General features: G+C 48.2%; 1 protein-coding gene across 1 annotated transcript in view; it reads right to left on the bottom strand.

Moving 5' to 3' along the window:
- Window positions 1–24,140, bottom strand: part of LOC135224494 (PCI domain-containing protein 2-like) — a 112,175-nt gene that overhangs the window by 20,932 nt on the left and 67,103 nt on the right. The window contains exon 7 of the mRNA XM_064263505.1: window positions 17,704–17,804. Coding sequence (XP_064119575.1) covers window positions 17,704–17,804 — 101 coding nt within the window. The remainder of the gene's footprint in view (window positions 1–17,703; window positions 17,805–24,140) is intronic.

Below are 24,140 nucleotides of genomic sequence, written 5' to 3'. Positions count from 1 at the left end.
ATTAGTATACGAATTTTTTTAACTTACGAAGTGATGCCCTCATTCTGGAATACGAATGTGCAAATTTCCATCATGAAGGGCCGCCTGCATTGTTTACATCGGACATCGGATGAGCGTAGGATCTGCGAACGCCTTTTTTTGGACCAAACCTTAACGAGGGTCACGTGACTTCCTCCCACGCATCCCTTTTTAAACCATAACTCTTTCACTATCTCGCTGGCGGTAAGATTGAACGCATTTGTCTGTGATACGCTCTCAAATTTGCTTATTGATTTGCGCACGTGTTGTGTTTCCGTGATAGTGCTTATATGTTACTATTACCCAAATACTAAAGACAATGGCTCCGCAAGCAACAAGAAGGAAAGCATGAGAAAGAAGGAGATGATTACGGTCGAAATGAAGAAGGAAATTATCCAAATGCATGATAAAGGAGAGCGCGTGAAAGACATTGCAGCAATCAACGATTTGCACTATTTTTAAGAAAAAGGAAGAAATTAAAGCCAGTAAAGCATCAAAAGGTGTCACAGTATTGACGAAACAACGGCCTCATATTCTCGACAATGTAGAAAATTTGCTCATGGTTTGGATAAACGAGAAGCAGCTGGCAGGAGATTCCGTAAGTGAGAGCATCATTTGCGAAAAGCTCATAAGATCTACGAAGATTTGAGTAAAAATGAGCCAGGCACATCAGCGGACAGTGAAAAAGACACTTTTAAGGCGAGCCGTGGCTGGTTTGAGAATTTTCAGAGAAGGACTGGCATCCACAGTGTTGTTCGCTATGGTGAGGCTGCGAGCTCAGATACAAAGGCAGCAGAGGCTTACGTAAAAGAGTTTAAAAGGCTCGTGGATTCCGAGAAATACCTCCCCCAACAAGTCTTCAATTGCGACGAGACGGAGTTATTCTGGAAGAAGATGCCCAGGAGGACGTTCATTACGGCAGAAGAGAAGGCACTTCCTGGTCACAAGCCCATGAAAGACCGTCTAACCCTACTGTTTTTATCACGAGGAGAATCCACGAGCCTTTAAGAAAAACAACGTGCAGAAGAAGCTGTTGCACGTTATGTGGCGGTCTAATACCAAGGCTTGGGTGACGAGGATCTTGTTCGTCGAGTGGATGAACGAGGTTTTTGGTCCCGAGGTGAAGAAGTACCTCCAGGAGAAGGACCTCCCATTCAAAGCCTTACTTGTGATGGACAATGCTCCTGCCCATCCTCCATCCGTTGAAGAGGACTTACTGGACGAATTCAAGTTTATTGAAGTCAAGTTCTTGCCCCCCAACATCACTCCAATACTCCAGCCCATGGACCAGCAAGTTATCGCCAATTTCAAGAAATTGTACACGAAGGCTATGTTCCAGCGCTGCTTTGAGATGACGGAAGGCACCAACCTTACCCTACGAGAGTTTTGGAAGGATCACTACTCTATTTATAACTGCCTCAATCTGATTGATAAAGCCTGGCAGGGAATCACCAGGAGAACCCTCAATTCTGCATGGAAGAAACTGTGGCCCAACTGCGTTGCTGAACGAGATTTTGAGGGGTTCGAATCCGTCGAGGAGGGAGCAGTTGAAGAGGAGATTGTATCCTTGGGCAAGTCCATGGGGCTGGAGGTTGACACGGACGACATCGTGGACCTCTTGACTGAGCATGGGCAGCAGCTGACGACCAACGAGCTGTTGGAGCTGCACAAGGAGCAACAGAGACAGGTAACGGAGGAGATCTCATCTGAGGAGGAGGGGGAAGACGCTGCACAGTCGCTTCCTTCGAGCGAGATCAAGGATTTTTTGAAACACTGGGAAATTGTGAAAAGTTTTATTGAGAAAAATCACCCGAATAAGGCTGCGTCATGGCGTGCAACAAATTTGTTTATCGATAATGGGGTGGGTAATTTTTATAAAATTTTAAAGAACAGGCAAATGCAAGCCTCCATAGAAAAATATTATTTCAAAATTGTGAAAGACGACAGTGTCGCTTAAGCGTAAAATTAGTGATGGTAGTGAACGCTGCTCTCGAGAAAAAGAACCAGAAAGTCTTCCAGAAGTGTTCACGGAGGGAGATTTCCCCCCCAAGCCCTAACCCTCTCCTCCGCCCCCCTCCCCTCCTCCCGTTTCCGTCAAGCCAGCAGCCACACTCGCCAAAGGTAAAGTTCCGGTTTTACTGTGCATGCATATTAAATCTAGTGTTTATTATTTAATTTCATTCTTCAATTTTATAATTTTATGTAATTCCTACATGAATTTTCAACCTTAGTGAACAAAAATAAATGGAAAAATGATATTGTTAAGATACAATAAAGTTTTGTACATACTTACCTGGCAGATATATACTTAGATATAGACTCGGTTGTCCCGACAGAATTTCAAAACTCGCGGCACTCGCGACAGGTAATTAAGGTGATCCACCATTCCCGCCGCTGGGTGGCGGGGTCTGGAACCATTCCCGTTTTCTAAGCCATAATTTCTCTTCCACCTGTCTCCTGAGGGGAGGATGGGTGGGCCATTAATCGTATATATCTGCCAGGTAAGTATGTACAAAACTTTATTGTATCTTAACAATATCATTTTTGTACATGAAAACTTACCCAGCAGATATATACTTAGCTGATTGGCACCCTTGGTGGCGGGTAAGAGACAGCTAAAAACAAAATAATAATACTTATACTACATACATTAAAAAACAGGGAAAAAACAACATATGTTCTTGGATAAAATAATCCATGGTTCCTACCTGATTGGGCTGAAGACTTCATGACTACTGTCGATGAGTCTGCCTGCCTCAAGAGTCCCAGCGAGGTATGGACCTATGGCTGAATAACTCTTTGGATCGTGTCAATTGGGGCTAGCCCGCTTACGCGACAGAGCCTACTCTGGATCGTACCAATGGGGGCTGACCCACTTACATGGTAGAGCCTTGACCTTTGTCATATCAATGGAGACTCGCCCTCTTACATGACAGAGTTAAGGTTACTATAAGTAATCACAAGGAGCACTGAAGCCAATCCCGATCACCTGACCATGTTAGTACTGTTATAATCTATGAATTGCAAGAGGGTTCCCTATTCCCTCTGACAACCACCAATAAAAGATAAATTAAACACTATAGTAAGTTACGAAGGATTAGCCTCAGCCCCTTCTCCCAGCACTGAATTCGCCGAAACATACGCTCCCAGAGCAAAGCACTTTTCGTAAGAAATTTTTACGTCTCTTAGGTAATTAGAGGCAAACACAGAATTACATCTCCAAAACGTAGACTCTATAAGTGCCTGCAGAGACCATGTTTTGTGAAATGCCATTGACGTAGCTATGGCTCTCACTTCATGCGCTCTTACTCTGAGAACCTTGAGGTGCTCCTCATTGCAAGTAAGATGAGCTTCCTTTATTACATCCTTTATGAAGAATGTAAGGGCATTCTTTGAAATCGATCTTTTCGGATCTCTTACAGAGCACCAAAGACTTTCTTCTGTACCTCCTAGCAACGCTTTCTTCTTCAGGTAGAACTTGAGTGCCCTGACTGGACACAAAGTCCTCTCTAGTTCTCTTCCTGTTAGTGAAGAGAGTCCTCTTATCTCAAAGCTTCTTGGCCAAGGTTTTGAGGGATTTTCATTCTTTGCTAGAAAAAGTGGTTTAAAGGAGCAAATCGCTGAATCCTTCTTAAAACCCACTTACCATTCCAAAGCTTGCAACTCGCTAATTCTCTTAGCTGTCGCTAACGCAAAGAGGAATAAGGACTTTCTAGTTAAGTCTCTAAAAGAAGCTGTGCGAGACGGTACGAATTTTTCCGACATTAGGAACTTGAGGACCACATCCAAGTTCCAGCTAGGTTTCTTGATTATATGGTCTTTCGTGGTTTCGAAAGACCTTATAAGGTCATGGAGATCTTTATTATTGGTCAGATCTAGTCCTCTATGTCGAAAGACTGAGGCCAGCATACTTCTGTAACCCTTCACTATTGATACTGCCAGGTTACAGTCTTTTCTCAAATATAGAAGAAAATCTGCGATTTCAGTTACAGAGGTACTGGAAGAGGATATTTTCTTCCTCTTACACCATCTTCTAAACAACTCCCACTTCGACTGATATACCCTAGAGGTGGAGACTCTTCTGGCTCTTGCAATAGCCTTCGCCACTTCACGTGAAAAGCCCCTTGCTCTGACAAGTCCTTCGACAGTCTGAAGGCGGTCAGGTTTTTGTGAAACCTGTCGAAGTGGGGTTGTTTGAGAAGATTGTTCCTTAGTGGAAGCGATCTTGGAAAATCCACTAACCACTCCAGCACCTCTGTGAACCAATCGAGAGCTGGCCAGAGAGCGACGATGAGGGTCATTCTTGTTCCTTCCGAACAAGCGAACTTCCTCAATACTTCCCTACTATCTTGAAAGGAGGGAAGCGTATGTGTCCAAGCCTGTCCAATTTAGCAGAAAGCTGTCTACTGCTACTGCTTGTGGATCCGAGATCGGGGAGCAATAGTTCTCTAATCTGTGATTCCTGTTGTTCGCGAACAGGTCTATATTGGGCCTTCCCCACAGATGCCACAGTTGTTGGCAAATCTGAGGATTGAGAGTCCATTCCGTGGGTAGGACTTGGTCTTTTCTGCTCAACAGATCTGCCCGGACATTTCTCTCTCCCTGCACAAACCTTGTGAGAAGAGAGATCTTCCTTTCCTGAGCCCAAATCAGCAGATCCTTTGCTGATTCGTACAGGGAAAAGGAATGCGTCCCCCCTTGTTTCTTTATATATGCGAGGGCTGTTGTGTTGTCCGAGTGGATTTGAATCCCCAGACCTGAGACCTGCTCCTCGAAATGAACTATAGCTAGATGAATGGCTGTTAGTTCTTTCTTGTTTATGTGCCAGGACACTTGCTCTCCTTCCCAAGTGCCTGACACTTCTTCCGAACCTAGGGTCGCTCCCCACCCTGAATCTGAGGCGTCTGCAAATAACGCTAGGCGAGGGTTCTCTAAGTGAAGGGAGATTCCCTTGCTTAGTTTCTGTGGATCTAACCACCAGCGGATATTCTCCTTGATTCCTTTCGAGATCGGAAAGGTTTCTCCCAGATTGTTGGACTTCCAATCCCATCTCTCCTTCAGATAAAATTGAAGGGGTCTTAGGTGTAGTCTTCCTAAGGAAACGAACTGTTCCATCGAGGAGAGGGTCCCCAGTAAGCTCATCCATTCCCTCGCGGAACAATGTTCTTTCCTTAAGAAGACTGCCACCTTTTCTAAGCAGCGTTCTCTCCTTTCCTGCGAAGGATACGCTAGAAAATCCCGAGAATCCATCTGAATCCCCAGATAGACAATACTTTGCTGGGGAGTCAACATGGATTTCTCGCGATTGACTAAAAGTCCCAGGGACTTTGTCAAATTTAGAGTAAATAAAAGGTCCTCCAGACAATTTTCCTCCGATTGGGCTCTTATTAGCCAATCGTCAAGATATAATGAGATCCTGATCCCTTCCAGATGTAGCCAATAAGCTACATTCTTCATGATGTCCGTGATGACTTGAGGGGCAGTCGAAAGTCCGAAACATCGCTTGGAACTGGAATACTTTCCCTTGAAACATGAATCTTAGATATTTCCTTGCTGCCGGATGAATTGGCACATGGAAATACGCATCTTGAAGGTCCAGGGACACCATTCAGTCCCCTGGACGAAGAGCAGACAGAACAGAGGAAGACGTCTCCATCGAAAATTTCTTCTTCAAAACAAAGAAATTCAGGGCACTGACGTCTAGAACCGGTCTCCATCCCCCCGATGCTTTCGGTACCAGGAACAGCCGATTGTAAAATCCTGGAGACTGTAGATCTTGAACCAGTTCTACCGCTTCTTTGGAAATCATGTGTTCCACTGCCTGCAAAATAGCAAGCTTTCGGACCGGATCCGAGTATCTTGCAGTCAACTCCCTTGGAGTTGTCGTCAAGGGAGGATTTTCCCTGAAGGGGATCAAGTATCCTTTTTTCAGGATCGAGAGGGACCAAGAGTCCGCTCCCTTCTGCGCCCAGACTTTTGCAAAGTGGAGTAGTCTGGCGCCTACTTTTGTCTGGAGGACTCCCTGTTCATCTAGACTTCCCGAAGGACCTTCTAGATGGTCTACTCCTTCTATCTGGTCTGCGACCTCTAAGAGGGGTCCTAGAAGAGGAGGCACCTCGAAAGGGCTGTACAAAAGAGGGTCTCTCTCTTTTCTCGATAGGCACGGCCGGCCTAAACTTCTTGGCTGAGTGAGTGAGGAGATCCTGAGTTGCATTCTCCGTAAGAGATTTTGCAACCTCCTTAACAGTCTCCTGTGGGAACAGATGAGGGGACAAAGGTGCAAAAAGAAGAGATGTTCTTTGTAAGGGTGATACGGCTCTAGCTAGAAAAGAGCTAAAGACCGATCTCTTCTTTAAGACTCCTGTTCCGAAAAGAGAGGCAACTTCTACGGAACCGTCCATAACCGCTCTGTCCAAGCAAGCCAGGACGCTTGAAAGTTCCTCCATGGAGACAAAGTCAGTGTCCTGAGCTCTAGCTAACGCTCCCAAAACCCAGTCCATGAAGTTGAAAACTTCTAGGGTCTTAAGAGGCCCTTTAGAAGGTGGTCAAGCTCACACATGCCCCATGTTGCTTTAGCAGAAAGCAAAGACTTCCTCCAGGAAGAGTCCACTAGAGAGGCGAAATCCGCGTCTGCGGATGAAGGGAGGCCTAACCCCATTGGTTCCTTGGTCTCGTACCACCTTCCCGGTTTACCTGTTAACTTGGAAGGAGGGCAGGAAAAAACTGTTTTGTCCGCTTCCCTTTTTGAGGTTAACCACTCTCAAAAGGTCTTTAAGGCCTTTTTCATACAAAGAGCAGGGCGCATCTTGACGAAGGAAGACGACTTGTGAGCTTTTGTGCTCGACATTAATCATCCTGGTGAAGGAGGATCAGCAGGATGAAGGGAGTTTCCGAACTCCTTGAGAAGCAAAAGAGAGAGCCTCTTGTAGTCAGAAACTGCTACATCTACGGGCTCCTCCTCTTCCGATACTTCTTCCAACGGATCCACTGAAGGAGACCGTTTGGGAGTGATCGGGCTCTTCCCGGGAGAAGTACTCCTTTCCCGAGAAGGGGAGCGCTGAGCGCTGAACGCTCGAACTTCTATACGAAGAATGAGGCTCCTGTCGGTCCGAAACAATCTTGCGCCTACTAGACTCTTGTTGTCTAGGCACTTGAGGTTCGCCAGACTCGCGGCGCTTGATAGGCTCCTGACGCCCTGATTCAGGGCGCTTGAATGGATCCCTGCGCCCTGACTCCTGATGCCTAACAGGCTCCTGGCGCCCTAACTCTTGACGCCTAACGTACTCCTGGCGTCCTGACTCCTGACGCCCTGACTCCTGGCGTCCTGACTCATGGCGTCCTGACTCCTGGCGCCCTGACTCCTGGCGTCCTGACTCCTGGCGTCCTGACTCCTGGCGTCCTGACTCATGGCGTCCTGATTCCTGCCTTCTAGCAGACTCCTGATGTCCTGAATCCTGTGGCTTGAGAGGCTCTTGACGCCCTTTCTTGCGTCTCACTGCCTCTTTGCGCCTGCCTGGCTCCTGGTCCTGTAGTCCCAAAGGATCCTGATACCTAAATTGGTTTAGTTTCTCTTCAGGTTCCTTGAACCTAAACCGATCGAGACTTCTGCTCGATTCACGGTGCCTCGCAGGAGAGAGGCTACGTTCTTCCTGTCTACCAGGATTCAAAGCCTTGACCAGCAGAGGGCGTTTTGGAGAAGAAAGCCTATAGGGCGAAAGGACTCTCCTGTCCGGAGAATAACTCCTGTCCGACGAGTCTCTCGACGAAGGCGATAATTGCCTTGGAGATTGTGGGGGTTCTCTCCTATACGAAGAGGGGCGCTTAGAGGAACTCTTAACAGGGAGCGAAACATCTTTCCTCCTTGTTGAATCCTTAGCGAAGGAGCCTACTAAAGAGGCTAACTACTCTTGCAGATTTATCAGAAACTTCTTCATAGGATCCTGAAGAGAGGGCTCCTCTTGTCTCGTCTTCTTAGGTACCGAGGGCCAATTCTCGGGAAAACGCTCTGGGCTGGAATCAGCCGTGTCTCCTTTTGGCGCCTTCCAGGCTCTCTTCAAAGGGCGCGATAGAGAGGCCGAACTCCATCCTCGTTTAGGAGAGGAAGAGTCTGAGGCCGAAAAACACTCCCTTAGGATGCCTTTTCTGCGGCTATCCAAGGCAGCCTGGGACTTTACAACAGGATCTGCCGAAGGGACGCCTGACCGTTGGGGATGTTCTGCATCCTCCCTGCGGCTTTCGACATTCCTCCTCCCCTGGTCCTGGGAGTTTGGAAGAGGTCTAGGCCTAGGAGCAATGAGGAACCGGTCAGACGCCCCCTCCACTGCACTGGGGACACTGCACAAATCACTATCACCACTCTTACCTTCATTTAGAGCTTGTAACTGAGCTTGTAGTTTCTTGATGGAAGCTTTAACATTTTCCCTCTCTGAAGAAGAATCTTTGGATTCAGAACAGGGAGAAGCAGCTGAGGCTAAGGGAAAATCGTTAGTAGGAGAGTTAACAACTTCTTGTTCTAGAGAACAAGATCTACTAGATGACCTAGCTGAAGCCTTCCTTACTCTATCTCTCTCAAGCTTCCTAACATATGAAGATAACTCCTTCCATTCAAGCTCTGTTAGGTTTTTGCACTCAATACAGGTGTTATTAAAAGAACATTCATTCTCTCTGCATTTAGCGCAAACACTATGAGGATCTACCGCCGATTTCGGTAGCCTAACCTTGCAACCTTCCCTACTACAAACTCTAAACATAGGTGAAGCCTTAGCGTCAGACATTGTGAAAGAGTAGCCAATACCAAAGTCGAAAAACAGTCCACAATAAGCGTATGCCAAGCCAGAGAAAAAACAGAATACGTCACCAAAAAACCAATCCAAATTCTCGGCAAACGAGTTGAAATCCAAGATGGAGGAACGAACAATAGGTGTTGTCCGTTCAACCGACAGAGAAATTATGGCTTAGAAAACGGGAATGGTTCCAGACCCCGCCACCCAGCGGCGGGAATGGTGTATCACCTGACCTACCTGTCGCGTGTGCCCGAGTTTTGAAATTCTGTCGGGACGACCGAGTCTATAGCTAAGTATATATCTGCTGGGTAAGTTTTCATGTACAAAAATGATATTGTAATGATACAATAAAGTTTGTTCATACTTACCTGGCAGATATATATAATCAAGTACCCACCCACCTCCCCTCAGGAGACAGTGGAAATAAAAATTATGAATAGAAAATGGGAATGGTTCCTGATACCCGCCTCCCAGCGGCGGGAATGGGTACTAACCACCTGACTCCCACTACGTGTGTCGTAAGTTTTTAAAATACTGTCGGACTTCGGAAAATACAGCTATATATATATCTGCCAGGTAAGTATGAACAAACTTTATTGTATCATTACAATATCATTTTGTTCATGAAACTTACCTGTCGGATATATATATATCTGAATCCCACCTTTGGTGGTGGGAGTAGACAGAATAGAAGATTTTAGGAAACATATATATGCAGATAATTGATATCTTGGTTCCTCACCTGTTAGCATAGCTGGCTTCGTGGTTACAGCCACGTAAGTCTGCTTGTGCTACTAGAGTTGCCAGTGAGGTAGAGACCTATATAGCTGGTGCACTCCAGATGATCTGTCAACAGGGGCGAGACCACGACGTGACTAGACCATAGACCATACAATGAGGGCAACGAAGTAAAAAAAACACAACCACCTGGCCTAGCCTACCAAAGGTATCCCACTTAGACTAAACTAATGGAAGGGAGATCCGCCCCAGGCGGTCGACCCCACAACCATAAAACACAAGTTAAAAACTCACCTAACCATTAAAGGATAGGATGAGTGCTACCTCCTGCCCCCAAAACAGTGTCTGCAGTAATGTATGGTCCTAGCGAGTAGCAACTTTCGTATGTTGCTTTCACCTCCCGCAGGTAGTGTGAAGCAAACACCGAATTGCTTCGCCAATATGTGGCACTCAAAATGTCTTTGAGTGCCATATTTTTGTGAAAGGCTACCGAGGTAGCGATAGCCCTCACCTCGTGGGCTTTCACTTTTAGAAGCTTCATATCACTATCACTGCACTTTTCATGAGCTTCTTTAAACGTACTTCTTAGGAAGAACGCCAGTGGGTTCTTTGACATAGGAAGATCCGGTTTTTTCACCGAGCACCACAAGTTCTCAGAAGAGCCTCTGCAGGCTTTAGTTCTCTGCAAATAGAATTTGAGAGCCCTGACAGGGCACAGGACTCTCTCAGGTTCATGTCCCACTATCTCCGACAACCCTTTGATCTCAAACGTCCTCGGCCAAGGGTTGGAAGGGTTCTCGTTCTTTGCTAAGAATGTAGGACTTAAGGAACAAACCGCACTATGATCCGTGAACCCAACTTGTTTGCTTATGACCTGGATTTCGCTAACCCTCTTCGCCGTCGCCAGAGCGGTTAGGAAAATGGTCTTCTTCGTCAGATTCCTAAGCAAAGCTGAGTGGAGCGGTTCGAACTGACTTGACATCAGGAACTTAAGTACCAAGTCCAAGTTCCACGATGGTACTTTAGGTTGGAGAACCTTCGTAGTCTCGAAGGATCTAATGAGATCATGAAGGTCTCTGTCATTTGCCAAGTCGAGTCCTCTGTGTCTGAAGACTACAGAAAGCACGCTCCTGTAGCCTTTTATCGTGGGAACAGCTAATTTCGCTTCTTTTCTTAGGTAAAGAAGGAAATCTGCTATCTGGCTCACAGAGGTAGTGGTGGAGGAAATGCTTTTCTTCCTGCACCAACTTCTGAAGACAGCCCACTTCGATTGGTACACTGCGATTGAGGAGGGCCTCCTTGCAGTGGCGATCGCCTTAGCCACAGGTCTTGAAAAACCCCTCACTCTGGCCAACTTCTTGATAGTCTGAACGCAGTCAGACTCAGAGCGGGGAGGTTTTTGTGGTACCTCTCGAAGTGGGGCTGTCTGAGTAGATCTTTCCTTAGGGGCAGAGTCCTCGGAAAGTCTATCAGGAAGGACATTACCTCTGTGAACCAGTCGGTCACTGGCCAGAAGGGGGCGATGAGGGTCATCCTCGCTCCCTCTGATGCCGCGAATATCCTCATTACCTCCCCGAGGATCTTGAATGGGGGAAAGGCATAAAGGTCCAGGCCCGACCAATTCCAAAGTAGGGCGTCTACTGCCACTGCTCCCGGGTCCAGAACTGGTGAGCAATAAAGCGGAAGTCTCCTTGTCCGGGAAGTTGTGAAAACGTCCACATGAGGACGTCCCCACAGCTTCCACAACGACTGGCATACCTCCTGATGTAGGGTCCATTCCGTCAGCAGAAGCTGTCCTTGCCGACTGAGAAGGTCCGCTCGAACGTTCTCCACTCCTGACACGAATCTTGTCAGGATCGTGACATCTTGCGACTTCGCCCATAACAGGATTTCCTTCGCGATGGCAACCAGAGAACGAGAGTGGGTTCCCCCGTTTCCTGAGGTATGCCAGGGCTGTGGTGTTGTCCGAGTTGATCTGAACCACTTTGTTGGAGACTTCTTCTTGAAAGAACCTTAGCGCAAGGTGAATCGCGGACAGTTCTTTGAGATTTATGTGCCAGGACACCTGTTCCCCTCTCCAGGTGCCTGACACTTCTCTCCCTCCTAGTGTTGCTCCCCATCCTGTGGAAGACGCATCGGAAAACAACACTAGGTCGGGGTTCCGAAGCTTGAGCGAAAGCCCTTCCGCAAGCTTCCGCGGATCTGACCACCATCATAGGTGTTCTTTCACCTCTTCTGTTAACAACAAGGTCGCTTCCAGATCTTGATCGCGTTTCCAGTTGTTGGACAGGAAGAATTGAAGTGGTCTGAGGTGCAACCTTCCCAGAGAAACAAACTTCTCCAGTGAAGAAATGGTCCCCAGCAGACTCATCCATTCCCTCACCGAGCATGTTTCCTTCTCCAGAGAGGCTGACACTTTGTCTAGGCATTGAAGTTGTCGCCCCTGGGACGCAAAAGCCCGAAAAGCCACTGAGTCCATCTGAATCCCCAGATAGACTAAGGATTGAGAAGGGGTCAGATGCGACTTTTCGAGGTTTACCAGAAGTCCCAGGGACTTCGCTAACGACAAGGTCGTGTGAAGGTCCTCCAGACACCGGTCTTGCGATGAGGCTCGAATAAGCCAGTCGTCCAGGTAGAGAGAGATCCTTATCTTCGCAAGATGGAGCCACCTCGCAACGTTCTTCATAAGGATGGTGAAAACCATCGGCGCTGTGCTTAGACCGAAGCAGAGTGCCCTGAACTGGAATACCTTCCCCTTCAGGACAAAGCGCAGGTATTTCCTTGATTGGGGATGGATGGGGACGTGAAAATACGCGTCCTGGAGATCTAGTGAGACCATCCAATCCCCCGGTCTTAAAGCTGCTAGCACAGATTGAGGTGTCTCCATCTTGAACCTCTGCTTGGTGACGAAGAGGTTTAGGCTGCTGACATCTAGGACGGGTCGCCACCCCCCTGACTGCTTCGGCACTAGGAACAGACGGTTGTAAAAACCTGGAGAATCCAGGTCGAAGACCTGTTCCACAGCTTGCTTCTCGATTATTTGATCTAGCAGATCGTAAAGCACTTTCTGCTTTTCTCCTCGATACGAAGGAGACAAATCCTTTGGTGTCGAAGACAGCGGGGGCGACTTCAGGAACGGAATTCTGTACCCCTTCCTCACGATGTCCAGCGACCAAGAGTCGGCACCTCTCTCTTCCCAGGCTCTCGCGAAAAGTAGAAGTCTGGCTCCTAACGGCGGCTGAAGGACCTCCATATCACTTCCTACTCTTTGAAGGAGCGGGGGTTTTGCCTCTGGAAGTGCCTCTTCCTTGAGGGGCTGGTTTCGAGGAAGATCCAACTCGAAAGGGCTTCGATTTCTTGGCAGAAGAGACCCCAGAAGACGAAGTACCTGCTGGTCTCCTCGATGACTGAGCCAGCAGATCTTGAGTTGCTTTCCCTTGCAGACTCGTGGCTATGTCCTTTAACATAGACTGGGGGAAGAGATGGTCTGAAAACGGAGGGAAGAGCAAATCCGCCTTTTGCGCTTTAGACAGATTTAGCTGTAAAGTTACAGAAGAGTGCTCTTTTCTTTAGAAGTCCCGTGCTGAAATGAGCAGTCAACTCCTCAGAACCATCCCTGACGGCCTTGTCCATGCAAGACAATACACTGGGCAGCTCCCCCAGACTAATGGAATCAGAACTCCTGGACCTGGCATCCAAAACTCCTAGACACCAGTCGAGAAAGTTAAAGACCTCTAGAGTCCTGAAGAGGCCTTTAAGATGAAAATCCAACTCGCTATGAGTCCAAGAGACTTTCGACGAGGACAGAGGGCCCTTCTGGAGGCATCCACAATGCTCCCAAAATCACCCTGAGCAGAGGCTAGAAGTTTAACCCCGACGTTTTCTCCTGTCTCGTACCACATACCCGCTTTCCTGCAGAGTCTTGAAGGCGGCAGAGCGAAAGAAGTCTTGCCTGAAGCTTTCCTCCTCTCAATCCAATCGTGGACTTTGCGAAAAGCTTGCTTCGTGGAAAGCGACTTCTTCATCTTCACAAAGCCCGAGACCTTAGACGCTTTGGATGAAGAAAATTGAGAGGGAGGAGTGCGAGGAGCTTCAGGCTGAAAGGTGTCTCCAAACTCCGATTGGAGAAGACGTGTCAAAACCTTGTAGTCAGTCGAGACAGGAGCCAACTGCTTCTCCTCGTCTGCTTCGACGAAAGCATCACTAACTTCCTCTTCAGATACTGGAGAAGTCGGAGGAAGTACAGAAGAATCTCGAGCAGAACGGTGTGCAGTCGAAGAAAAAGCCTCTTGCGCTGAAGAATCCTCAATAAAGAAAGCACGGCGAACAGGTAGGGTTCCCGCTTCCACCTGAGCTTGCGGTGGTGTGGAACTGGCGTCCGCAGGTGCGCGCTTGGCGTCCGATGCCACACGTCTGGCGCCGACTGGCGCGCGCTCGACATCCACTAGTGCACGCCTGGCGTCCACTGGCGCGCGCTTGGCGTCCACAGGTGCGCGCTTGGCGTTCACTGAAGCGCGCTTAACTTGCACTGAAGCGCGCTCAGCATCCACTGAAACACACTTCCGAACGTCAGGTTTTGTAAGAGCGGGTAATACCGCTTCCCGAGAGTGAGAAACGAATTTCTCACCTCCTCTAGAGAGCCGCTGGGGAGCAGAACGAACTCTAGATGGAGACTCAAACGGAGAGAGAGACGAGCGAGAAGAAGGAGAAGGAGAACGTCTCGACTTCTTCACAGGAAGTCTGTCATCCTTCCTACGACGCGGAAGTCTCTCTCTAGATGCAAGAACATCCTGAAGTTGCTGCTGCAGCGACTGAAGAATCTTCTTGGTAGGTGAAGCCTCCTTTTCTGGGGAGGGGCTGATCCTGTGAGCAGGAGAGTGGCGAGGGGACGCCTCCTTCCTCCTCCCAGGAACCGCCACTTCACACACTCTGGAGCGACTGTGGCGCTCGAACGTGTCACCTTCCAGCAAATCCACTTCCGAAGAATCCCTACGCTTCTTCTGCGGCGGAAAATCTGCGAACGCACTATCAGGTGAAGAGCGAAGTTCCGGAGAACTCGGACGTGAAGCGTCCCGAACACAAACAGTCCTTTTCAGCGGACGTGATGCAGAATGAGAGCTCCACCCCTTACGCGGGGATGAAGCCTCCGAAGACGAAAAGCACTCCTTGAGGAGACGTGCACGCGCACGCTCCTTGGCAGTCTGGGTAGTTTCATCAGATACTGCCGAAGGCACGCCAGATCGGTGGGGGTTCCTCGTAACCCTCCTTCGGCTTTCGACATGCTCTCTCCCCGTATCCTGGGAGTCAAGCAGAGGTCCCGGCCTAGAGGCGAAATAAGGCCGATCTGACGCACCCTCCACTACACAAGGGGCACTATCGCTGCACTTTTGCACTTCACTTTTGCTCTCAAGAGCCAGCACTTTCGATTCTAAGTTACGAATCAACTCTAGAATCAAAGACAAAGTATTACCTTCTACAGACACTGCTTCAGGGCCCGAAGGCAACACTACAGGGTTAGGAGCAGTAACTACAGAAGGAGGGTTAACAGGAGAATCTCTTGCCTACCAGAAACACTCCTGGAGGAAGACCTCCTTAACCTATCCCGTTCAAGTTTCTTAAGATAGGTTTCATACGCCTTCCACTCAGAATCTGTTAAACTTTCACACTCCTTGCAGCGGCTTTCATACGCACATTCATGCTCCCTGCAACCTTTACATACAGTATGTGGGTCTACTGAAGCTTTCAGTAGCCTACCTCTACAGTCAGACTTAGAGCAAAATCTAGCGCTAGCTGAACTAGACCCCGACATCTTATCCAAAGAAAAATCTATGCCAAAATCAATTTGATCCACTAATAACGTGTGCCTAGCCACCGATGCAAGTCAGATAACCAAAAGAACCAAAAGGGATACTCAAGTAGCCAATAAGTTTCCAAAATCCAGACGGAGGTGCTGTAAACAGATGTTTATAACACCAGCGACAGAAAAATTATGAATAGAAAATGGGAATGGTTCCTGATACCCGCCTCCCAGCGGCGGGAATGGGTATTAACCACCTGACTCCCACTACGTGTGTCGTAAGTTTTTAAAATTCTGTCGGACTTCGGAAAATACAGCTATATATATATCTGACGGGTAAGTTTCATGAACAAAATATGAATTGAAATGGTCATTCATGGTCGGGTGGAACGCATTATTTGCTTTTTATAACATTCTTATCGGAAAATTCATTTAGGATACGAATTTTTTAGGTTACGAAGCAGGTTCTGGAATGGATTAAATTCGTAACCCAAGGTATTACTGTATATATATTTGAAATAATAAAAGAAGGATCCCACCTGAAAATCGCAATTAACAGGTAGTCAGCAAGAGCTCACAAACACACGTCTTCATTGGAAGACAGCCGAAAGCAAAGTTAGAGTGTTTACATCTGGGCAGGCGGGTCTACCCCTACCAGACAGCAGTTACTGCCTAACCACCTTGTTCAAGAATTTAATAGACATGTTCCAGCTTCGCCGTACAGTAATTCCTAATGTAAAGGACCAAGGGTTTGTATATTGCATAGGAACAAAGGTGGAGTCTTCTTCAGAAAAGACATAAGACCCACTAACCAGCATTTAAGAGGGGCAAGTGAAGAATCTTCTTGAGTTGAAGATTGCGCTCGAGGAGGAAGCGCAATTGGGACGCAGAAGCCGACGCTAAACGTCTAGTAGTTGAAGGACATTCAGGAGCAAGATGGGGATTCAAAGAAGATGGATACCTAAGCAGTTCTCCCTGGCACTTAGTAGCCAAAAATGGTCGATCCAAATACAAGGTGGACTCCGGGCTTTTCCAAGTAGACTGTTTCGGATGTGCATAAGACATAGAAGGCGGTACTGCAAAACTGTAGGAGGGTTGGGGATTAAGACTGGCCTCCTTGGACGTCTTGATGGGAGGAGGGGAGCTGTCCATACCAGTGGAATGTCTCTTGAGAGGGTCCAAAGAGACTTGGTAGCGCTCCAGACACTTCTTGCTAGGAATGGAATCCTCAGATTTTGGTGACAGACAATGAGCACCAAAAGAGACACCTTTCCAGCGGCGCTCTGTCGCAGCCTAGGAAAAGTCAACAGGCTCAACAAAAGGCCACAACTACCCTTGGGCAAACTCCACCAGCCTCCAGTAAGGGGGAGCAGGACAGGGACCTTTGTCTAGGAGTACTGGTGAGATGGGCAGCCACCTCCTCAACACTATCACTTTGTCCTGCACTGATACTTTGCACATTTTTTTTCTCATCAAGGCCTTAAAAGAAGACTCTTAACTTCATCACTGCACTGGTTAAAAACTCAAACTCTGATCGAACCTAGATTTGAGGCTGGCAATGACATCAAGATTGGAAGTACGGGAACCTGAAATTGGAGTACATGGTATAGAAGTAGGAGAGATAATGGTAGGAGACAAAACAGGAATCACAGAAGAGGAGACAGCACTGTCCTCTACAAAGTCTGCTACTTGCACAGGCTCTGAACTAGCCCTGTTCTCAGCTCTAATAGCTGCCTTCCTTTTCCTGTCTTTATCCATTTTGTCCTGATGGGACCTAAAGACCTTCCATTGTTCATCATCCCAATCTAAACTTCATATTCCAAGCAAATGTTGTTCTTATTACAATCCTTCCCCCTACAATTAGCAGACTTCATGTGAGAGTCGTAACAATTCTGCTATCTAGTCTTGCAACCTTCAATGAAAATCTAATACTTGAAGAGCTAGAGTCAGACATCCTGAATGAAAGTTAATTAAGTTAAACATGACTAACACACTAAGTAAGTTTTGTTTGCTACAACAAAAAAGTAGCCTGCAAGAAACCACCAATGTTAGTTGGGAGCTGGCAGAAAACAAATTGAAGCTCTCTGCCCAGTTGTTCCTTACAGTCTCTGAAAGTGGGTGGGTTATATTACCTACACCAAAACAAATCCTAATGCTACCACAAGTTTTGAATTTTTAGGAGGCTGGAAGTAGGAAGCTCATAGCTAAGAAATTACTTGCTAAGTTACTTATATAAAAATTGAATTTTAAAACTATTGGCAAATTTTTACTAGAACAATAGTGAACTCTTAGAGTGTATATCAATGTAAAACAAAAAATCTCAACTTTTCCTCAAATCATGAATTAAAACTTTCATATGGTACTTACCAGCAACATTTTAACAGGGATGAGATAAATGAGGATTCGGCGTTTGTTCTTGCGACTTCCTATGTGGCATCTCTCAAAAGCAAATGACAGTGTGGCATCAGCTGCAAGAATATATCTTAACTAAACTGGGTTACACAATTCAATTCTAAATTGAATAATCATAGAAATGAGTTTGGAACTTGAGACTCAGGTGGTTAACATGCATTAATAACCCCTTAAGGGTTTAGTGCTGTCAGTGTGCCTCAAGGTTCTTTGCAGTATCCCTTTGGCCCCTAGCTACAATGCCTTTTATTCCTTTTACTGTACCTCCATTCATACTGTCTTTCTTCTATATGACTTTCCACCCTCTCTAACCACTGTTTCATAGTAGAACTGCTTAGTTTTGTTCCTATTACACCTTTAAAAATTTACTGTCAATATCCCTTTCAGCACTGAATAACCTTATGGTCCCAGCCCTTGACCTTTGGTCTAAATTCTATGCTCCTATTCTACTACTAATAATAATAATGATCATATCAGTTGTTATATTCAACTGAATCATAACTAATAATACAGTAGAGACCCGGATCTTGATCATATTAGAACTCAAAATAATCAGATTTCAACTGAAAATGTTGAGTAAATGTTGCATCTGAGCTGAACCAAAAATCCAGAAACTGACCCAAGGAATCATATGATCTTTGTAAACAAAAGTGGTTCAGTCAGTCGCACTAACAGGTGTTGTTCCCATGCTCATTTGGTGAAGAAAACGTTAAAAACCACATTTGAATTGAAGATTATTGAAAACCATAATGTAAAAGGCATTCTGTGACAACCTTAAAATGACAATTTGTCCAAAATTGCATTTTTCCTAACTATACAAACCTGAGGTCCTTTTACAATAGGAAGGTACTAGCGGCAGCTGGATAGGTCGTAAGCTTTCGAACAAGGGGTTCGGTAGTTAACTGCTTGTCCGACAGGCGCGCGCGCGCGACTGGGAGGTAAACAAATCACTTTTGCTTTTGGCCCAAGCAAAAACTGCAGAGTGAGGGGTGGCATGAGGTGGGACTATGTGTAAAAGGACCTCAGGTTTGTATAGTTAGGAAAAATGCAATTTTGGACAAATTGTCATTTGTTCCGACACGGCATTCAAACCTTCGGTCCTTTTACAATAGGAAGACTCACTTCTTGGTGGGAGGAATCTGAGTCTTTTGTGAACAGACTGGTGTTCGCCCAACCTTGGAATGCCTCCCTGGTCATAAGAGCGAGGGAGGGATCCAAGCCTCTGTCCGATTGATCGGGGTGTGCACCGCAGGATCAATGGTCAGACCTCTGGACCAAGTACTAAGAGAGAGGCAAGCGTATCTCTTCGTACCAGCAAACAAGAACAAGTTCCTATCTGCAAGAGGCAACATAAAGTTATGGTTTGTCTCTTGTTGGCATCCACTTCCCCCCCCTTGTAGGAGGAAGTGGTGGATATTCGCTCCCACCCCTAGTGAAAGGGATAGGATGGGGCTCTGTCGAGTAGCTCACCTGCATCTCGTCCTTATCCAGCAAGGTGATGACCGTATCCCTCTACCCACAGGTAGAGGGGAGAAAAAGATAGGAAGAGAAGCCAGTCACTCTCTCATTCACTTAATCCTATTCTTACCAGTCACACCAGGACTCGATGCTGTTCAGCCTGCTAGGGTCTGGTTAGCTACACAACGTGTTGAGCAGCCACCACGGGTCCCAAGGAAAACGATCCAAGGACCTGTGGGCAATATCCAAAAGGTAGAAGGAGGTGCCAGTGGTCTGGTTGTACCAGACCCCTGCCTTCAGTACCTGCGCCACGAAGAAGTTCTTGTGTTTGTAAACTCAAGGGAGTGTACTTCTAGGTCATCTTGGTGCTGACGAAGAGTCTTCAACACTCAGCCTGGGATGTCGAGTTTCTTCAGAAAGCGCGGTCGCGCTTTCACAGGACAAAGCAGCATCTCCTTCGCATCGAAGGCAGTGAAGTCCATTAGGGAGGGGATTGTGAAGGACTCTAACCGATCGTCAGGAACCGAAGGGTTCTGAGTCTTCGCTACGAAGTCGGTACGAAATCGAGCGTCACGAATCCCTATCCCCTGGATGCTTGACTTCGCAGGAAAAGTCATGCAATTACCTCAGAGGAAAAGAAGGGAATGGTCGTATGACCTATCCCTCTTCTCGACTTCGGTGATGTCCTGTACCCATACTGGTCTATCCGTCTGCAGCGAAGTGTCTCACATTCTCCTATCCCCATGCAGTGAAGTTCTTCTTCTCGGTAGTGGATAGGACACCGACACTCAATGGTGGGTGTCGATGGTATGGGTACTGTGACAAGCCGTTAGGACGAAGAAAAGACTGTTATGGAACAACCGAACTAAGTCCACAGCGAAGTTCGTAACTGACTTGGGCACTCTGACAGCTGCCGACTGACTGCGTTCGGTAGGAGGCAAGTTGTCCAAGCACCCGAGCAAGTCACGTGACCTTCGCCTTAACAGGGTTATGCCAAGAGACTAAACAAATAATTTGTTCGTCACCGATGCCAGAAGGCGAGGTGATGATTCTCTTAAGGCATGTGCCCAACAGGCAAAAGTCAATTGCCTTCTAGAGACCGAGGTCCCTGATGGCAAGATATCTCATAGTATAGTTGATTCTCAGCTAAGGAGAAACAACACTATGTGTCGTTGAAGACGAAGGTGTACAGAAAATGCAACCTACGTCTTCACAGCTGAACCGAGAGAAGGATTCTCAAGATTCTGAACCTGGGCTACAAAGACTGAGAACGCTAACCGCTATTCATTGCTGTCCGGTGAGGATCGTAGTTGCAATAAAAGCGGAGCGCTTTTCAGTAATGAAGACACAGGGAAATACTGCCTGAAGAACTGCTTCTCATGGGCTGAACATTTGGAAGTAGAGCTGTCAGGTCGGAGAGTAGGCGATGTCTTCTGACAGATCTGTTAATTCGGGGCGAACAATGAATAATTGCACACCTACAAACACGAGATATTTTGAAGACAAACTCAGATGTCTGCAAAAATCATTCGCATTATCACGGTGTGATGCAGCGGGAGACTAGTACAGACTTCTGTTACCGTGCGGTAAACAGAAAGATGAAAGAGTCCAAGAGATATCTCTGTTGAAAATTCTCGCAATGTCGAAGGCGATGAAATCGAGCGTCACAGCAGTAGATGGTCCTTCATTATTGCGAGAATCCCCGTTAATCAGAGACCTAAGTCCATGATTGTTGGGTAGAGATACGGTTCGGTAGTCAATCAAACCAGGGGAGAGAGAGACGTAACCGACCATGCATCTCGGAGACCTAGCTGATACTGAGCTGCTATCAGGCAGTTCAATACGCAGTAGCTCTCGGTGACTCGTCATTCTGAGTTGCCAGTTAATCCCTTCCACGAAGGAAGCGTTCGGCTAGAACCATCGAGCATAAAGAATACGCTCGAGCAATTATATTTAAACGAAACGGATTTCGGTATGATTTGGTGTTGTCGTGACAATACCAAGTATCTAAAATCGAAACTGATAACTGCTGGGAGGTTGCAGGCAACCCCGAGTTGCAGTTCAATTAAGATACAATTCGTCTCGGTCACAAACCGTAGAGTTAACTATGGTATGCGCCTACCCCCCGGACAATTCAACTGTTAAAAGAATCATGTCACGAGGGTAATATACGTAGTATATTTGTAGGTTCTGTACCACGACCTCCATCCTAAATTCTTTTCCCCTCGAGGAATGAGAATAAGGATTGGAGATCGACCGCCTTCGTTCTCTAGTCAAGAGAGTGAAGGAGAAGTCTTTCCTAAAGGAAAGCTTAAATGGTGAACAGAATACCTAAGACGATAGTTCAAGCCAAACTGGAAGTTCCCGTCCGCTCTTCTCTATTCCAGGTTAATCGCCTACTGTGAGATACTCTTCTTTCAGCTGCAGTCTTCTTCCAAATGCTAGAAATTACAGGAATTCGAGCATAAGCGAGGTTCCCGATTATCGTGTAACAATTATCGGGGATTCTCGCTCACTTTGGACCGTGGTCTCGCCTAAGTGTTTGGAGATCGTAAAAAACCTCAAACATCTTGAGTGCGCTAGAAATTCCGTAGAATTCTAAGCACTCTGCGAAACCCCCACCGATTCGTCAAACGATATCGGCTGGCGTGGTCCTCTCGATTCCCGTAGACAAAATCGAAAAAGGGGCAGGATCCCTCCTCAACGACCGGGGCTTACGTCAGGTAGGACCCGAAGGTCCCCCCGGTAGCGCAGCCCCTAACGTGGGATCTTACAGAGAAATCTCTGTAGGATCCCTCCCCTTTCCCTCGTAGCCGTAAGGAGAGGGAATGGGGGAGGAATTGGATACTGGCTCGCCTTCCCAGCGGAACTAGCAGTTGGAGAAGAAAAGGAGCAGCCATCGCCTTACGGCGATGGCCTCTCAGAGCCTGGGAAAACGTATCGTCAGGAGAAAACGTTTTCCCGAGGAGGGTTACGAACTCATACTGTAGGTAAGGGTCTGCGCCCCACTGTGAACGTCGTCTGGGTGGGGCTGATCGACACCTGACAGGAGAGAGCCGATACCGTCCTCCGACTCATTCCAGTCCTCGTCGAGGTCGAAACCTCTCAGGAGGACCGAAGGGGTATTCAAATACGGTGTCTGAAGACACGTAGAGACGCCTCTGTCGCAGTAGAGGAGGTGAAGTAGCTTGTTCGACCGGCCAGAACTGAAAGAGCCTTCTTGTCCGGAGACGAGAGACTACCTGGTTCAACACAGTCGGCAAGCTCCGATCGCGGCAGACCCACCGTCGATTTGGGTTCCCTCTCGGGCCCCAAAACGACTCGAGCCGAGACGTGGCTCTGCTGGTGGGAGCGGCGATCCTTCCCCGAGGTCGTTGTGCTGACGAATCAGCGCCATAACCTCGGCAAAGTTCCTCTGGATCTCGGAAGTCACAGCATCTTGCAGAGTAGGACCGTTAAGCCCTTCGAACAAGAGCATATTCCGAGAACCTTCCTCCTAAGAAGGGGGAAGGGGGAAAACAGCGACAGCACTCTCGGTCTTCTCCATCCGCTTGCGCATACGTCCTGGCCGGTCCAAGAACCGTGCCTGGCACGTAGGGCGTCATGGTGGGATCATGAGGGGCGCACCCCTCACGATCACTCCTCAATACCTCGCTCCTCCCGGTGTAACCCGAGGAGGTTGAAGGTACGGGAGAGGCAGACCTGACGCTCCCTCCTCGCTCGCTGGCAGAACCAGCAGGCTTGGAGGGCTGCAGGCGATCGTCAACCCGTGGTGGCGATCGAGCTGCAGGCCTGGTCGAACCGTCTCGCTGTGGAGAACGGCTGGACTGAGCACAGCGGCCCCGATCTCGAGTGTCAGAAGAGCTGGTGCTGGTTGCCGTACCCGATCGCTCTCTGTGAGAGCGACGGTCAGGCGACCTGCAGGCTCCACTGTCACAGTGAGACCGGTGCTTGTCCTCACGGCACGTCACGTCGCTGGTTCCAGCCGTGGCTGGCACCGGCGAACGGGGGGACCTCTTCCCAGCCTCAGCGCGTGGCCGGTCGTGGACCGTCACGTCATCCCGGGTAGCCAGCTGGTCGCCGTGAGAGCGAGAGCTGGTCTGGTGAGAGTCGCGTGAGTGGCTGTCACCAGTCTACCGCTCCGTGCCGTGAACCTGACGCTGAGCGGGCTCAGAGGTCTGGTTCCTGGCTGCACGGTCGCTGGTAGGCGACCGTACACTCGGTACCTCCCGCGAACGAGAGGCCGAGACGGACCCTGATGCAGTGGCAGAACCACTGACACCAGGCGAGGAAGTACCGGTGTTAGCCGGTACCCCTCTGGTCCCCGTAGTCTTCTTCCTTGTGGAAGAAGAGACGGGCCCCGCTCCGAAGGAGCAGGAGGACCAGCGGAAGGAACCCTCCCGTCCCACCGAGGTGAGACGGGTCCCGAGAAGCTCCCGAGGAAGACTTCTTAGGAGGGAGGAGGCAACCTTCTTCTTCCTCGGCTGTGAAGCCTTAGAAGTCGAAGGGGAAGAGGCGGCAGCCGACGACGATGAAGAAGATGAAGACGACGACACCTTCCTCCTCTTCTTCGTCAGCTTCCTCAGGACAGACGTAAGATCTGCCATCCAGGGCTGAGCCGGGGCTGCTGTAGCCTAAGCCACAGGGCCCGGACACACCTGTACAGACAGACCAAAGTCTGGGGTAGTACCAGCACGAACAGGGACGACGTCAGCAGGTATGGGCATCTCAGGAACAGCAGGCACAGCCAGCACAGCATCGGCAGGGACAGCCAGCGCAGCAACGGCAGGGACAGCCAGTGCAGCAACTGCATGGACAGTCAGTACAGAATCGGCAGGTACGGCAGGCAGCACCGGAAACACAGGAGGTGGAGCAGCAGCCAGCAACATCCTGGTACCGGCGGCAGGTCCAGGGGCGAGCTCTAGGGCAGCGGAAGT

This window comes from Macrobrachium nipponense, chromosome 12 (genome assembly GCF_015104395.2).
Source record: "Macrobrachium nipponense isolate FS-2020 chromosome 12, ASM1510439v2, whole genome shotgun sequence".
Classification (NCBI taxonomy): Eukaryota; Metazoa; Arthropoda; class Malacostraca; order Decapoda; family Palaemonidae; genus Macrobrachium; species Macrobrachium nipponense.
Note: the sequence above shows the minus strand (reverse complement) of the source record. Positions and strands in the feature narration are given on the sequence as shown.